The sequence below is a fragment of the Pseudorasbora parva genome, chromosome 20 (genome assembly GCF_024679245.1).
Source record: "Pseudorasbora parva isolate DD20220531a chromosome 20, ASM2467924v1, whole genome shotgun sequence".
In the NCBI taxonomy this organism is placed as follows: domain Eukaryota; kingdom Metazoa; phylum Chordata; class Actinopteri; order Cypriniformes; family Gobionidae; genus Pseudorasbora; species Pseudorasbora parva.
Genome location: NC_090191.1, coordinates 20,426,790 through 20,444,930, shown reverse-complemented (window position 1 = coordinate 20,444,930; position 18,141 = coordinate 20,426,790). Strand labels below are relative to the sequence as shown.

The following is an 18,141-nucleotide window of genomic DNA, read 5'->3' as shown; positions in this document are numbered from 1 at the left end:
AAATAATCTTAATTCAAACAGAAAACAAGATTATTTTGCTTACCTCATTGGCAGATTATTTTGCTTATTTTATGCAAAAACTCTCTTAATTTTGAGTTGTTTTTTTTTCCCAAAACAAGACAATAATTTTTACTTGTTTAATAAATGTTTCTTAATGTAATATTTTTTGGATATTTGGGCTAGAAATAAGACAAAAATACTAAGTAAGAAAAGCATTTTTTGCAGTGTATGAGTTCACGAAAGGTTTTCAAGGGCATTCCTTTCAAACAAAAGCAACTGTTTCTGTTTCAGAATTATAAGTTATATATATATATATTTTTAAACTATCTGCTGACAAAAAAAAAAAAAAAACTTAACCCAGTCTAATTTGGTTTTCTGGTCTTAGCTTGTTTAAAATGGTCTAGTTGTTCTCCAAATAATGCTTTAAGCTATTTTTTTTTCAGCAGCACATTAACAGAAAAATGCAAATAGCTATATATTATCAAGTATAGAACATACAGTATTGGAGTTCAGTGAAATGTTAACTCTCTAGGCCATATTAAAATACACCTGCATCTGTCTGTGGGTTCTTTTCAATTTCCTGTTATTTATGTCCAAACAAAGAATAAATCATCCTTTCTAAACGCATTACAAAAGGGACTTTGTTTAGGGAACTTTTCCTACAAGTGTGTTTGCAATCATCTAAAGCCTGAATTTCAAAGAACATCTTCCATGACCATGTAAACATCTGGGAGAACAACAGACATTGCACATGTTTTTATTTTGTACTCTATTAAGTAAGGTTACCTCATGCTGTAGTTTCCACCAAATCTATCCGTCTCATTGTACAGGAAAGACCAGTCAACTGCAGGTCTGTGCACACCTGTGTATGTAGCACTTATATTTTGGCAGTTCACTGTTGATAAAAGGGGAATGAGACGTATAACATTCATGTAAGCACAAACAGTGCAAGACAAGCTACAAACCAAAAGTTTGAAAATTCTGCAGCATGAACAATAGTGATGCTTATCAAAGCAGATATTGATAATACTGTATTCAGAGCTGCAATGTTTGTGGCATTGGGCAAGACGGAAACTGCTTGACAGTTATTCAGTGTCTTAACTCCATATGAATAGAGTTTTTAAATGCATTACACACCACAATGATACACACCTGTGTTCCAATAGTTGTCACAGGAAGTCCAGGGTAGAGTACTCCAGAAACAGTTGAATAGATAAAACAGAGCCCAGGCCAGGACCACAATGTAATATATATTTAGATAAATCACTATAACTTGGGACGCAACGCCTACACCTGTGAACAAAAACTAGTTTGCGTGAGTAAATCCACATTGGGCAAAATAATACACACAACACCATAAACTAACTTCATTTAATTCCAGCTATTAAAGACATGGTCTTTATGGTGCAGATCAATTTATGAAAGCATAACTCGCCTTCAAACATGGGGCAGATTTTTCTCCAAGCAGTGATGCCCCCTTCACTCGTGTATTGACCTAACGCTGTCTCAAGGAAGAATATTGGGATTCCACAAAAGAACAGAAAGATGAAATATGGAATGAAGAAGACACCTGGAGAGACCAAAGATGTGTTGGTTATTTACCTTATAGTCACAAAAGTCTTGTTGCTAATTTCTTTAAAAGGAAGTTTTTTATTCACTGACCCTCAAGTTGAAAGATACCAAAAAGAATATACTTTAAAGAATGATTTTAGTCAAACAGTTGATGACATCCATTGACTTGCATAGAAGGGAACAATTTCAATGGAAGTCAATGCTTACTGTCCACTGTAGAGTTACCAAAATTCTTTAAAATATCGTCTTTTGTGTTTAACAGAAGAAAGAAACTCATACAAGCTTGAAACAATGTGAGGGTGAGTAAGTGATGACAAAATATTAATTTGTGGTCAAACTATCCTTTAAGGGTTGTCATCCCAATAACATATCATTAAATAAACAATGTCCACCATTCTGCAGCTTCTCTGGAATGGTAGAAAACACACTTGACACTTAATTTCTTATGATCTTTAAAAAAAACATAACTTGGGCCTACCTACTTATTTACGAAATTATAATTTTTATTAATATCAATCAATCAATTAGCTTTATTTATATAACACTTTTGCAATAACGATTGTTTCAAAGCAGCCTCACAGTGTTAAACAGACAAACAATATTGCAACAAAATTTGATTTGGCTGTACAGTTGTTCTGGAGAAAACAGTGATGTTATCAGCTTATTTTAATTTATCATATAGCGACAATGTTGGCAGATCTGTATTATAGTTTATAGAATTAAATAAGACCTAATTTATTAAATTTTATTTGTATATTTAATTGAATAATGATCATAATTTTAGTGTAATAAAAAGAAGAAGACAATAATTACGTGTGTCCACATTAAAATGTATTCACTATTTGTTTATGTTTATGAATTAGTTGAGAGAAGCCCAGAGTGTGCAGAGCTTCAATCTAGGTAGCTAAAATAAAAGTATGAAAATACAAATATAATAATAATATTCATAGTACAAATGTTTCATTTATTGGGTTAAGGATTTTAATAAATCCTTAAACTCAAGTATGACAATTGTAATAATGGTGTTTGCAAGCACCAATAAAATCAAAATGGTTGTATCAGCATGTGCTCAGGGAAACAGTCCACAATGTTTAGCAAAAATGTATTCTTGCTGAAGCATTGCTGAAGAATACAGAGGTCTATTGATTATGTTATAAAGCATGGGCTTCAGCTCTGATGAGCTGGAATTTAAAGGTCAAATCCATCTCATGGTGCAGGGGTTCAAAACGCTGCAGGCTTAATGCCTTTTTTTGCAATCCTTTTAATTTCTATGATACACAACAGCCCTACATTTCGACCCTTTCTGTACCACAAACTTTCTCTTACCGCCTCCATTTTTGTAGCACAGGTAAGGGAAGCGCCACACATTCCCCAAGCCGATGATCTCTCCAGCCATGGACAGCAGGAACTCAGTCTTGTTGGCCCATTTCTCCCTCTCCTCGGGTCTTCTTTCTGTACTCCCTTTCTGAGCCTCAGGCTCTACAGCTTCCCCATTAGCAATGCCTCCGTCTCTAGTCTCCTCCATGGACCCTTTTTTATATGTATCTCTCTGTGAACACACATTTAATTACGAGTTATTAAAAGTCCATTAGCATGCAGAACAGTGAGCCTAATTAGTTTTATTTTTTTAACTAATTAAATCATATATGCTTACATTCAGTTATAGAACTAATATTTACAACTGACAAACGGTGAAGGAATGTTTACATGGAATTATTAAATGAATCTCACTCTCCAAAGAGAAATGATACATAACAGAAACAGTTTAAAATGGATACTATTTAAAAATCCAGACCAAAAAGTCCTTGGACTTACCAAAGTTTGTGGGCAGCTCCCTAACATGCATGCACAGAGCGTCAGTGCAGAGTGAAGTATTCTTGACTACTGCACGCTTTAAAAAGTGGGAGAGGGCGTGACGTACAGGGATGTCCTGCAGCATTACAATCTGAACTACAAGCCATGTGAAAACTTGCTTCTTGCCAGACAGACAGACGGACTGATAGACATACTTATAGACGGACAGATAGACATACTGATATATAGACAGACAGACAGACAGGATAGATAGATAGATAGATAGATAGATAGATAGATAGATAGATAGATAGATAGATAGATAGATAGATAGATAGATAGATAGATAGATAGATAGATAGATAGATAAAATGCTGTTTTCCATTAAAACAGTAATATACTGTAGAAAACAATGCATTCTGGGTAATATTTGTCATTTTCGAGAAAATAGCCAACAGTAATATACTGTGAATTAACACACTTAAAGTCGACACTCAGAGGCTGTGTTCAAAATCACTCCCTATCCCCTTATTCACTATTCCCTACACTAGTTCACTGATATAGACCACTCGACAGAGAGAGACGAAAGAAGAGAGTGAATTCAGACACTGATGAACACCTGCTGTTATCACTGAAGGAAAGAGAAACATCAACAGAAGAAAGTTGATTTCATCAACTGAAGATAAAGAGAAGACATTAAATCTCTGAAGATCTCATCAGAGGATTAAACAACTCCACAAACAGCATTACCAGCTTCACACATTACTAACCAGACTGACTTTATTTCTGTCAGACGACTACAGAAGCTCTTATTGAGAATTATCAGATGTTGTTTGATTGTTTCTTCTGACGTTACCATTATGGTGATCAGTGTTTGCTTTAGTTGAGCTCTTGAACATTGACACAATAACATTCGTTTTTCTCTCGCTGCTGTAACGGTGTGTTTTCAATACATTCTATTTAGCAAGCAAAGCTGAGAAAAAAACTGGTCTCATCCTTAATACGTAGGTATTAATACGTTACTTTCAAAGAGACTAAACGTACGTCTTAGTACGTTTGGAGAAGTGCTAAAATGTAAAATATAGACGTATTTGCAACATTTAAACGTAGTATTATTACATTTTTACAGCTATAAAACGTAAAATATTTACGAATCCATCATGAAATCTTTTTTTTTAAGAATACAAAACTTTATTCTGGTAAAAACATTTTTTTTTTTTTTGTTATATCATAAAGATATCTATATAATTTCCCTTTGACCATTTTATTGATTAATGTACGATCCCTTAACACTACCCCAAACCTAAACCTACCAATTTAATACAGAATATAAAGAAAATAAAAGGTAAAACGTTGGAAAATGACGATTTTGGTAACAATATAGCATTAAAAAAAAATATTTTGAACGGCTAATCCTACACTTACCCCTAAACCTACCCATTAGCATTTATTAAAACAACGTACTGTTATAAATCAAAGCATAACAGACAGACCAGTGTACTCACAATAATTTATTTATTGCAAAAATGTCAAAAGCGGTACCAAAAGTAGTTCAAATGAAGATGTGTTGCAGTCGCAGTCCTCTCTGGTGGTATATAACGTTAATAGTTTTGTATGAGGTACAGAGCAGAATGTTAGCTTAGCTATTAATCAATGAAAATATTAATCCGGCTTCTCTCCGTGAAGTTGCGCGTTTCCCATTTCAAATACAAATCGACTGAAACACGACATGTCAAAATCATAGGTCAAAATCATAGACAGTAAAAGAAATGGACACAGCGACCCCATTGACGTCTACGGCGAAATAATGAAGTCCAAGTACCCCAGAGTGCAGTCTGGACGATGGGGCGGGGCGACACATTGGGGCGGGGCGACACGTGTCGCTCCGCCCACATGTAATTTCATTGGTTTACAATACAACAAATCTTATTGGCGTAGACGGTTCAAGCCTGCGCATGCGCATTCCTTAATGTACGATTTTATGAATGAACCACACGGAATAGATTCATATAGTTTTAAAAGAAACAAAACGCAAAAACGAGCGCTTGGTGACGGTACCTCCGGCATAATTAAGGCTAATAGAGCTGTTTAACATTTGGCTTCTTCATCAGGGTCGGTGGATCAGAAAAAACTCGGATTTTACGCAAATGATAATTAATTATTAACTATAATATTGGACACCTCCGAACGCAAACGGCTAATTTTAGTTTACAGCATGACCAATCGTTTAAACGAGATTGTTGTCCAATTGTATAAAGTGCTAAAGCGGTATAAAGTCTTTCCCTGTTAATAAAATATGTGGGCCTATGTAGGTCTAATTTGTAGTTTTAAAGGTCCATATTTTATTGTAGGACTAAATAGCTAAGTGTCAACGGGCTAACATGTGACAAATTAGATATTAAAAATCCATTTATTTATCTACCCTCGCATTGTGCATGCTATAATCTGTGTACAAACGGGATGAAAATAATTTTCACTCCTGTAAATCTGTGCAACACTACCCGAGGATTTGCAGTAAATACCAAGAAGAGCAGTGATAGAAACATTTATTGCAATATACCCACAAAGAAGTTACACCGCGGAATATATTAATAATAGATTTTCATATATTAAAATTACTTAAATCAAAATAGATTGGCACTGTATTAATATTGTTTTCACATATATTAAACATATAACAGTTTAGCTATACATATGTTAATACAATAATTTGCAATATATGTGCATATTTTAATTTCTAATATATGTTAATATATTAGTTTTCTATATATGTAAATCTTTTGAATTATATATTAATGCAGCAGTTTAATATATTTTACATAAGTGTGCCTCCACATATGTAAATATTTTCGTTTTATAAACATCATTAAATTTGTAATGAAAGTCAAAATTTCATATTTTCCAGACAATGCAAAAATGTTGACCCAATGGATATAATCAAAATTTGTCTGCAGAGAACACATGCTAAACAACAATAGTTAGTGATTTTTATTGATGTTAACAAAAAGTAAAAGTACAGAGAGCATATATACATTTTACATTACATATATAGATAAACATTTATAGATTTTACATATATAAATTTAACTGCACAAAAAATAAAATTTTGCAAATCCAGACACAAATAGACTTTAACTCAAAATACAACGTTTTAATGTAAACTTGGATTTGCAAAAGGCCTGTCTCTTTCCTTTAATAGAGGGTGTGCGCTGATGTCACTCTCCCGTTGGGACACGACCCTCAGCTTGACTGAGTGGCAAAACATTCTGGAGCAGGGCTGACTTTAATAAGAGAAATTGCAGAAATGGGAGCAAAACAAGCTTCTTTTTTCCTGAAATAAATTAAATGTATTTGGATTCAACAGTGATTATTATAACGCGCCAAAGAACCAGTGTTTGGCCAGGAATTTATATGTACCTGATTCTGATGCCGGGGAAATATATAAAGCAAAGTGTGAAAACTTTATCTGTTAAACAAATACTATAAATACAGTTTAGGTAGCTCTAAATCCAGATGATTATATAATCGTCATATTACCCAGGCTTAAAAATTGTTAACGCAATAAGGCATTTCGGACATAATTACCATACACATTTGCTTTCTAAGAAAAACTGGGTTGGTCTATTTAACCATCCACCTTTGTAGAACACAATGCTCATTACAATGGATATTTTTTTTAACAAACACTAACAAAAATATAAATATTTAATTGGTGATTTGTCAATACAGTATATGACCTAGTATATGATTTTAGCCCAAAATTTTACATATCTAACATAAAATGTTCTGATGTCTGGATTCAGGTTGTTTCTGCGAATAGCAGCAATCTATTTGTTTGTCTTTCTGTAGCTTTCGGAAGGTTGTACAAAGATTGCGCTGATTTATTGTTGAATGTGCAATCAACTGTATCTATTTGTACCTAACCCTGTCCCAGATGTGTTTTGGGTGTTGTGCTGTTTTTTGCAGCATTCACGCTGAACACCAATCCTGCCACTCAGTGTTTTTGCCACTCAGTTGGTATAATACAGTAACACACCGTCTACTGGGACATCATGTGCATACTCTTATATTGGAACCTCAGTTCTACCAAACTGTTGCCTTCTCGTCCCGTTCTATGGCAGCATCTGAAACAAGAAAGAAGATAAAAAATGTTGGATTAGTCAGTGGCCACTTGAGGTGGTTGTGATTAAGTTATTTGTTGCATTCTGCAAGTTTCATAGCTTAAAACATCCTCCTCATTATAAACAAAGCATTGATTTAATCCAAAAATGGATGTTGCAGGATCTGTAATTATATTAGCACGAGACTGCTTCCAGAGCAAGACATCAATAAATACTATTTTGACAAAGAGAACTGATTGTCTCCTCTCCAACAATAAGCTGGGGTGTTCTGGTTCAATGTGGCTGTTGTCGTGTCATCAAGGTGGATGATGTACATTAGTGGTGGAGGAGATTCCCCCCTTCTATATGTAAAGCGCTATATAAATAACTATTAAAAAACAACCACCCCAAACTTTTGAATGGTACTATTGAATGTTTGAGATTTTACATACGGTACATAGGACCTCTGAGATAGGACCAGCAGTCCATCAGCATGGAATAATCTAGAAAAATAAAAATGAACAATTTGTCAAAGTGCCAAAAATATATTGTTTAAAATGTCAGTTTTAGAAGAAAAAATGCTTAAGCAGAGGTGAAATGCATGTTTTTTTTTAATATTTATTTTTTAGGTTTACTAATTTAGTATTGTTCATTCAAGGCAAGGCAAGGCAAGGCAAGTTTATTTATATAGCACATTTCATACACAATGGCAATTCAAAGTGCTTTACATAGAAAGGAATTAAAATAGGGCTAAAAAATGCATAAGAAAAAGAATACAATGTAAAGAGAATTAAAAGTAATAAAATTGTGATAACCAAAGAAAAGAACAGGTAAACTAAAACAGTTATAAAAAATTATTTAAAAAATGCATAGATAAGGTGCAATCAGTCGGACGTACAGTGGGACAGTGCTCATTCAGTAAATGCACAGCTAAACAGATGTGTTTTGAGTCTGGATTTGAATGTGGCTACTGTTGGAGCACATCTGATCTGTTCAGGAAGCCGGTTCCAACTACGGCTGGCATAATAGCTAAAGGCAGACTCTCCTTGCTTTGAGTGAACTCTTGGTATTTCTAACTGACTTGATCCTGCTGATCTAAGTGATCTGTTGGGTTTGTATTTAATCAGCATATCTGCGATGTATTGGGGTCCTAGCTCATTGAGTGATTTATAAACAAGTAATAGTACTTTAAAATCGATCCTAAATGTAACTGGAAGCCAGTGTAAAGACCTGAGGACTGGTGTGATATGGTCATATTTTCTGGTTCTGCTCAGAATCCTGGCAGCAGCATTCTGTATGAGCTGCAGCTGTCTAATGGTCTTTTTGGGAAGGCCAGTGAGAAGTCCATTACAATAGTCCACCCTACTGGTGATGAAAGCGTGAACCAGTTTCTCTAAGTCTTGCCTGGAGACAAAACATCTAATCCTTGCAATATTTTTCAGATGATAGTATGCTGATTTAGTTATTCAGTGTCACTGTACATACTGTTTGATATTTGGATGTCAAAGCCTTCTTAAAATGAGTCATAAAATATATATCATTTTCATAAGAAATTTACAAATGCAAAGTGATACAGGTAAATGTTGTGAAAAAAATTATATTAACTTATTTAATTAGCTTTTTCAGTTCACCACCTGTATTTCTGTAAGGCTAAACCTTACAGTTTATGGATAGATGCTATATAAATGCTACATGTACAGCATTATCTACTGTGTTTGTGTACAAACTGTATTCGTAGTTTAGTGGCTTTCAATAATGCACATTCATATTATTAAATGTATTAAAGCTTTCCTTTGTTGTAAAGGTTTTTTCTGTCGCTCCTGAAATCATAGAACATTTGATCCATATTTGTTTACCATGAGAGACCAGAACAGGTTTCAACTACTTGGATTTTCGCACTCTGCGAGGTCCGTTAGGTTAAATAAATGTGCTTATTGCTATCATCCATTGACAAATTTATCAGCAAAACCTTTTTCATAACTATCAAAACCTCTCATCTAAACATAAAATGTGATTAAACGTAAAAAACAATAGTTAGCCCAAATTACCTCTTTTAAAAAACGTTAGTTCTGTTTTGCATATCTACTTCTTCAAAGACACTAACGTTACATTTCTATCAAGTAAATATAACATAGAATCGTTTCAATTAAAGGTAAGAAAAGTGTCAGGAACAGTAATGTGTATTACTTGTGTGATTTTATGGACTAAACTCACCTTAAAAGTGGCGAAAACAACAGCGAGAGCCGAATTTTTACTGCATGTTTGTCGTTTCCCCACACAGATGCAGGTAGCTCGTAGGTAGATCATTTCTAAAGACGTACATAAAGGAATGCGCATGCTCCCGCCGCAAGCGTCTACGCCAATAAGATTCGCTGGATTATAAACCAATGAAATTGGGTGTAGGCGGAGCGACACGTGTCGCCCCGCCTTAATGTGTCGCCCCGCCCCATCGTCCAGACTGCACTCTGGGGTTACTCATGAAGTCAACCTAGGGGCACTCACTTCCTGATGGCTGAGCGAACTGCGCAGGCTCAGACTGAGCTTGACGACGTAGATGTGACGTGAGCCTCCTGTCTGACAGCTGTGAGTCTTCTAGTAGATGTGGAAAGCGAAAGCTGAATCACGTTGTTTAAATATTTTCTCCCGTTGCTTTTGGCTCACTATGGGCTTCTACCCATTCTTCCCCCTTGACTTTATCAGACTAGTCTCCAGGACATGTCTCCACGTCCCCCCGACGGTCTCATAGACAGTAAAAGATTGCCTGCGAGCGTCTCCTCAGGTCTATACGGTAATTTCTCTACTGCGCGACAGGGTCGCGTTGGTTATGACGCAATCGTTAGCCTATTTTTACAAAAACAGCTTCTGCGGGGCGATAGTGTAAGATACAAGGTAATGGAGCCTTTTATACATTGTCGTGTTTCTTTAGAAATATACAATGGACAAATGGAGTCTTTAAACGCCTCTGATGTAAAGTTATTCACTGTCAAAGTGACTCAAAAATGAATGGGAGTCAATGGGATGCTAACAGCAGGTGATGGCTTGGTTAGCAATGGCAGCCCCTAGGGGTGGAACGCTTTCCGAGCGCTAGATTACCCCCTTGGTCAAAATCTGTGACGAAGCAGGCGAGAGCCAATGAGCGTTCGATGCCACTGCCGTAAATCATGTCGTAACGCTTCATGAGGGCGCGTTTTTTAAATTTGAATTTACGAGCGCGAGATTTGATGTTTACCGTCGCGCTACTGAGAGGAGAATGGAGATGAAGATCACCGGGCTCAATTTTAGATTTGTTTCTCGCAAACATATGGATTCTAACGATTTGGATTACAGCAAACGAATAAAGTGTTGTGTTTTGTGAATTGATGTTGTGTTTTGGTGTATCTTGTGATCGCCAGTTGCTGAATAGGAGAAAATGCCTTTTTATGTCTCACAGCAAACAACAAGCCAAATACAAAATGGTTGGCAAGAATGTTATTCATCTGACGGTTTTAAAATTCAGTCTTCTTTTAACATTATCTAGTCACCCGAAATGAGTTTGTAGTGATGTCACGAGAGCAAAATGTTATTTTATATTTCTGTTATTATATATTAGGTTGATTAACTTAGTAAAATGCATAAATGTGACTGAAAACATGTATTGATGTGACTATTGGATATAAAATAAACAATATTAATGCCACGATTTATGGGAGCCGGTGGCTGCTTACACGTTAACAGATACGTCGATAAATTACATTTTAGTGCTGTTAATACGTCAATATTGTACATTTTAGTGCTGTTAATACGTCAATATTGTACATTTTAGTGCTGTTAATAAGTCAGTATTGTACGTTTTATTGTGTGTGAAAACGTTAGTAAATGTACGTGTAGTAGAATCACACTTTACGTAAAAATACTCACGTATTTTCATGAGATCACGTTGGGTTATGTTGACTATTTAATAATGGTTTAATTCACTAATAATTTACTAGTCTTATCTATAAACATATAGCTGATGCTTAATTTTTTGTAAAACTTGAACCCTATAATTTTATAACATCAGTATTGCAACAACCAGATAATTTAAAGAGCATGGAAACAGCTTGTGGTCAAAACATCTGAATCAAGCTGACAGTGTTGCCAAGTCCGCGGTTTTCCCGCGGAATTGGGCTACTTTTAACCACTTGCCGCGGGTTGATTTTTTATTCCGCGGGTTAAAGGTTTAACATATTGCATCAGTTATATTTAGCTGAAATGGTTGTGTTGAAATAAATATTTTACTTTAGCCAATTCATATTCCACCAATGATAACAAGGATTCTAGGATGATGACATAAGCAATATCGTATCAGCATAACTGTGCTGATTAGCGCACACTTTGTGAGGTACAGTGGCACTGCTGGGCTTGTTCGCTAATGTGTGTGTGTGTGGTGTGTGTGTGTGCTGCGGCGCGCTGCGCGTGCACCGGCTGTTTTCGTTTCCATGGTAACCGAATGCGTGCTCTCCAGGGTTGTTGCTGGTAAATAATAATTTAAAAAATAAATGTCATTTAATGAGGAATATCTTGCAATGTTTATTTTACATTATTTTTAATTAAGTCTATTAATTAAAATAGACTGTTTATAATTACTTATACAATTATCTTTTAGTATAAATGGTGTGTAGTGCATAACACTACCATAAAATGTGTATTGGAGTGTTATATTTAGATTTTTTGGTATTGGGCTAGTTTTGGGCTAGTTGGATTGGCCATTGGGCTACTTTTGGGCTATTTTTGATTGGCCATTGGGCTGGTTTTGTTGCGAAAACCTGGCAACCCTGACTCACACAGACATCAAGAATCGGCGTATGAATCTCAGCCGTGGTGACACTCAAAACTCCCAGCATGCATTGCGGCACGAATAAATTATGCTGCTGAATAGCCTGGTTATTGTCTTTAATTCTTATTATTTGCCTTTATTTTGCTGCTGCTGTTGTGTTGACTTTAAGTAGTGTTTTGTGATGTTCAGAGTTGATCTGTTCATTTTTTTATTGATTGTCACCATTGTTGAGATTCATACGCTGATTCTTCAAGTCCATGTGAGTCTAAATGACAGCAGAGAGCAAACACTTTGTTAAAATCATGACTTTATAAATCATTCACAACTAATTCCTAATCAGTGGTTGATAAATTCAGAAGGGTCCCAGTTTAATAACGTAAAATAAGAGTTGATATGTGTTTTTAAAAGTATGGGTTTGTTTAGGGAAAAACACTAGACAAGATTAACAAACTAAACATCCTATTACAATTATAGCAAAACATAGTCAATCATTTCTGACCATTTTTTTTTCTTGGCTTTTTTGCTACAATAAATGTGTTTAAGAAACACACAGTTATAGCAGACAAAGTAAAACTATCATTAGAAAGTCAAGGGCCAAGAGCCCAACTGAAGCAAACACTGATCACGATAAGGGTGACCAAATATTTTCTATTAAACATCAACAACTAAAGATCTGTTAATTCTCAATAAGAGCTTCTGTAGTCGTCTGACAGAAATAAAGTCAGTCTGGTTAGTAAAGTGTGAAGCTGGTAATGCTGTTTGTGGAGTTGTTCAATCCTCTGCTGAGATCTTCAGAGATGTAATGTCTTCTTTTATCTTCTGTTGATTTCATCTAAAGCTGTGGCTGAAGTCAGTTGTAGTTCTTGTGTTTCTCTGTCCTTCAGTGATTCTTGTTAACAGGTGTTCTCAGTTATCACTTAATTAATCTCTTAATTATCTCATTAACTTCATCAATGCTTCAATTACTCTAACACTCTGTAGTGTGTACACTCTTCAGTGTTCATTTAAAACTGAAGATTTTGCTGTGGGGTTAAAAGGGTTAAAGGGGTTAGATGAAAAAACCCACAGTGGGAACCGTAAATTAACAGTAAGAAACTGTAAATTCATTTACGGAAAAGTACTGTAAAAAAACGGCACTTTACTGGAACCAGAGCTGCCAGTAGATTACCGTTAAATCAAGGAAAAACAGTAATATACTGTAAAACGTAACAGTCAGATTTACCAGATGAATCAAGATATTTTCACTGAAATATTAGTGAAAGTTAATAGAAAAAAGTTGTGTAAAGTCAGTAACTGATAAGGAGAGTAAATATTAAAATGACCTGTGTTTATGTGTCATTGCACAAGATGATATAGAAGAGATCTTTTAGTTGAATTCATTAGTTTTGTGGGTTACCATTGCTGTGAAGAGTAGAGCCTGTGCTTCAGTCCAGGATGAGCAGAGAAACATTGATGATATGCTGCCTGATGCTTTATTTAACAGCAGTGACTGTGTTTGCTGATGCAGTTATGAGCCGTTTGTTGAGTAATTTATCACATACGTGTGTGCTATTGCTCACAACGAACCGCAAAGATTGAAGTTAAAGTCATGTTTCTAAATCATTTTACTACTACACCTTACACATGTGAAATGACTCAAATGAAGTTTTACGATACAAACACCAATAAATACTAGTTTTAAAATGAGAACTGTTTGAAGCGATCAGTTTTCCAAATTAAAAGTTACCTTTCATGGTATTATTACGGTAAAATACTGTAAAAAATGAGAGCTGTATATAAACAGTAGAGGGCTGTAAATTAACAGTACATTGCTGGAACCACAGCTGCCAGTAGATTACCGTTATTTTACGACACAATTTTTTACAGTGTACACTATATTGCCAAAAGTTTTGGGACACCTGCCTTTACATGCACATTTACTTTAATAACATTTCATAAGTCTGTACGGTTTAACATGGAGATGACCCACCCTTTGCAGCTATAACAACTTCAACTCTTCTGGGAAGGCTTTCCAAAATGTTTAGGAGTGTCTTCTAGAAGTTACTTTCAGAGGTCAGGCACTGATGTTGGATGAGAAGGCCTGCCTGGTGTGCAGTCTCCACTCGGATTCATCCCAAAGGTGTTCTGCCAGGTTGAGGTCAGGACTCGGTGCAGGTCAGTCAAGTTCCTCCACACCAAACTCGCTCATCCATGTCTTTAAGGACCTTGCTTTGTGCACTGGTGCAGTCATGGTGGAACAGGAAGGGGCCATCCCCAAACTGTTTCCACAAAAGTTAGGAGGATAAAATTGTCAAAAAATGTATTGGCATGCAGACTCAGAGGAAGGTGGTCAGTGGTCAACGCCAGAATAAAAACGGCAGGGATTCCCTCCATCTCTACCGTCAGGCCGAAACAGTTCTTAGAATGTAAGGAAAGAGCCTGACGTGGTCATACTCAATTCTAGTCAGAATATGAGTCTGATGCATCTCCATTGGGCTGTGATTATGGGACGTGTTTCAACCGAACCAGGAAAGACCTCATAGACCTACAACCAATCAGAGCAACAAAGCGACGCATAACGTTATTTGTAAAATGTCAACAGAACTCAACTGCACTGTGTTGCCAAGTCTGTGTTTTTTTTCCGTGGGTTGTTTTCCATGTCCGCGGGTTTAAGCAACGTCAATTATGTGATATTTAGACCCAGGAATGCGAATTTTAGCAGGCAACCATGGCAAAATAACATTTTTACCCCCAAACGCCTTTTTTAAAGGGGGGGTGAAACACTCAGTTTCAGTCAGTGTCATGTCAATCTTGAGTACCTATAGAGTAGCATTGCATCCTGCATATCTCCGAAAAGTTTTTATTTTTTTAATAATTATATAAGAAAGATGCGCTGTTCCGAGTCTTTCCGAAAAAAGCCGAGCGGGTGGGGGCGTGTCGTGTGAGCGGAGCTAAATAATGACGTGTGCAGCAGCGCGCTGTGTGTTGAGTCGAGTGCATCCCTAACAGCGGAAAAAAACTTTATTCAAAATAAAAATATGGCTTTTAATCGGATACAGCCATACATCTATGATCCGGAATCAGACCCAGAGGCTGCAGTTGAACAGGAGCAGCAGCAAAAACGACTAGAGCAGGACGTCTGTATGTGGTAAGTTACAAGTTATACACTAACTATATAATATGCTTAGCGGCTTGTGTTATTTACATATTTATACTTGAATTATATCGTCGTATTTTTGTCTTTGAAGGTGTACATGTGGGAAGTGCAGTTGTGCACGTGTGTTTGTGTGTTTACGCGTGGTTTGTGTAGACAGTAAGGTGACTAAAAGCAGTCTCACTCACCCTTCTAACGTTGGGACTGCTCCATCCTTCAGCATTAGGCGATTGGGAAAATTCGGCGTCGAGCTGGGCCTTGTTTATGAAACAGCGAACCGATATAAACATTCGCGCAACTCAGTTGCTGATCCGGAAAAGCAAATTACATCCACTGTTGCCTTAACGCGGGGTTTTTGGCGAATCTGTGCAGGACTGTCTTGGTCTGGCAACCAAAAACCCACTTTTTTGGTGACATTGTTATGTGCTATGTGTAATTGTCCCCTGTCCAGCATCCTAGCCCCGCTTTGATGGGCGTAGGCTGTTGCTTTCGCTCTCTCCCTCGCTCTCTCTCACGCGCAGGCTGTTGCTTTCGCTCTCTCCCTCGCTCTCTCTCACGCGCTTCCGGTAGAATTGTCCGTAAGGCCCATACAAGGAAATTCCGCCCCCACTAACGTCAATGGGGACGCATGATCTCAAAAAACTTGCCGAAACTTATGACTAACCGGAAGTAGTATTTTTGACAAAGAAATACTCCCATCAAACGTCCACCTTAACTTTTGAAACTTTGTCTATGTTTAGTATGGGATTCCAAGTCTTTAACAGTGTAAAAAGATCAGTATGCATGAAACAGCATTTCACCCCCCCTTTAAGCTATTGTCTAGGGATTGTAGTTGGCTGGTTTTGTTGTTAAATCTTGAGAACCCTGGCTGAACGCACGCTGGAATAATCAATACTTACCTGTGTTGTTTAAAAAAGAATTTAAGGATACAAAGTTATTATACAAAAATATTTATTTAATTGTTTCATTTTGAGTAATTTGGTCCTCCATATACCTCCACTACTACTCGTGTCCTAAAGTCCATGAATGCATTGCATTGGTGATGTCACATTCCCATTTTCTATATGTCCAATCAGAAAATAGTTACAAATCATCTAATTCACTTCGCACATGCTCAGTTTAGTCCTTATTCCACGTATTTTGATAAAGTAGAGCTCTGTGGAAGACATAGCAGATATTAGAGTAAAAAAAAATATTTTGACGTAACTTTTTTATTTTTGTTACAGGAATTTGTTCATACGTATATGAACAATACATACAATATTCATACATTGTTAATACTGTTTTGTAGTTAAACCATAGACTGTAAAAAAATAAAATATGAACGTAGTGTCCGTGACGTCACCCATAGGATTTCCGATAAGCCGTTCTGAAGCTTAAAGTAGGGGCGAGCTGGCCGTTGCCATCTTGCAAGCGAGTCATCATGTGTCACTCCCGGATAACAGAAAATGGGCAAAAAGGTGGGATGTGGGCGGGGCTTAGGTGACGCAATGACTAAAGACGGCAGATAAATGGCTATCCACCTGTAACCATGCCCTTAATTATGCAGAACTTTAAGGCTTTATATAATGTAAACAAATGAGTTCACCCCCCTCACAGTTGTCATGAAGGTCAAAATTAGCCGTATAGGCCAAAACCACAATTTGTACCAGGCTGTAAACATGTTTTTTTTTCTTTTGCTGTACAGTTGAGAATTTTAACACGGGGCTCAATGAGATTCTGCTCCCTTCTGGAGCCTGTCCCTAGCGGCCAGTTGAGGAATTGCAGTTTACATTACTTCCGTATTGGCTTCAAGGGAACCTTCAGAGGTTGCCGCTTGAGTTAAACACATCAAATTTTATTTATGTTTATTGTGTGTCTGTGTAGATATTTGTCATCTAAGTTGTTAGAGCTAATGTTTTAGCTGTTAGCTGTAAGGTGGGTTACATGGCTACATGACCCTGGGTTAGTTGTAACAGCAAGTGTCCTGGTTTTTGGTAATCAAAATATGGTCACCCTGCTACACACAAACAGACGCATGCACATTCAAGTGTTCAATTTAAATTTTTTGGCCATGCAAACTGAAAGATTTTATGAATATACTGTAGCCTATATAAGTGTAACATATAATTGTAACATATACAATTCTAAATGTAACATACAATTAGAAGAATTAAGGAGAATCGTTGAATTATGAATAATTTATTGCCATTTTGTGAATATTAAGTAAACACGTTAACAATTAAAAAGTAGAACTAACTCTCATAAATATTTTAAAATGTAACATATACACTATTTCATTTTAATAATTTGATTACGTAATGAGTAATTCTGAAATTTTCTTAAGAAATATAATATTTTATCAATTAAGAGAATGCATAGGCAACTATCTAATCTCACACAATAGTTTTGCACTGATCGATTGCAACACGGCTCAGTGTGACTCTTAGATGCCAATAAATATCATAAAAATAAATTAAATAATAAAGGTAGGCCTACCGCAAGTTTGGATTTTTCGCTAGTGGAGCACATCCACTATAGCTAGTAGCTGGATTCAGCTTCGCCTACCACACGAAACCCAGCACTGGTGAAAGGTAAATAGTTAAAAAGTCGTCTTACCTTCAAGATTCGTGTTCACCATATAAGTATATGACGGAAAAGCCAAATGCCGTAAATTAATCGAAATCATCATGATTCCATTAAAGTTTCAAGAGCATCCCCTACTATATCCTGATCATGGTCTTCTCTGTCGCCATCTTGCGGCAACT

The 18,141-nt window shown here is 36.3% G+C and overlaps 1 protein-coding gene across 1 annotated transcript in view; it reads right to left on the bottom strand.

Annotated features, from left to right (window-relative positions):
- Nucleotides 1-3,561, bottom strand: part of LOC137049012 (sodium- and chloride-dependent GABA transporter 2-like) — a 35,147-nt gene extending 31,586 nt beyond the window's left edge. The window contains exons 1-5 of the mRNA XM_067427409.1: nucleotides 3,388-3,561; nucleotides 2,899-3,121; nucleotides 1,436-1,570; nucleotides 1,153-1,293; nucleotides 787-895 (exon numbers count right to left, since the gene is read on the bottom strand). Of these exons, the coding sequence (XP_067283510.1) occupies nucleotides 787-895; nucleotides 1,153-1,293; nucleotides 1,436-1,570; nucleotides 2,899-3,121; nucleotides 3,388-3,414 (635 nt within the window). The 5' untranslated portion in view covers nucleotides 3,415-3,561. The remainder of the gene's footprint in view (nucleotides 1-786; nucleotides 896-1,152; nucleotides 1,294-1,435; nucleotides 1,571-2,898; nucleotides 3,122-3,387) is intronic.
- Nucleotides 3,562-18,141: the final 14,580 nt, after the last annotated feature.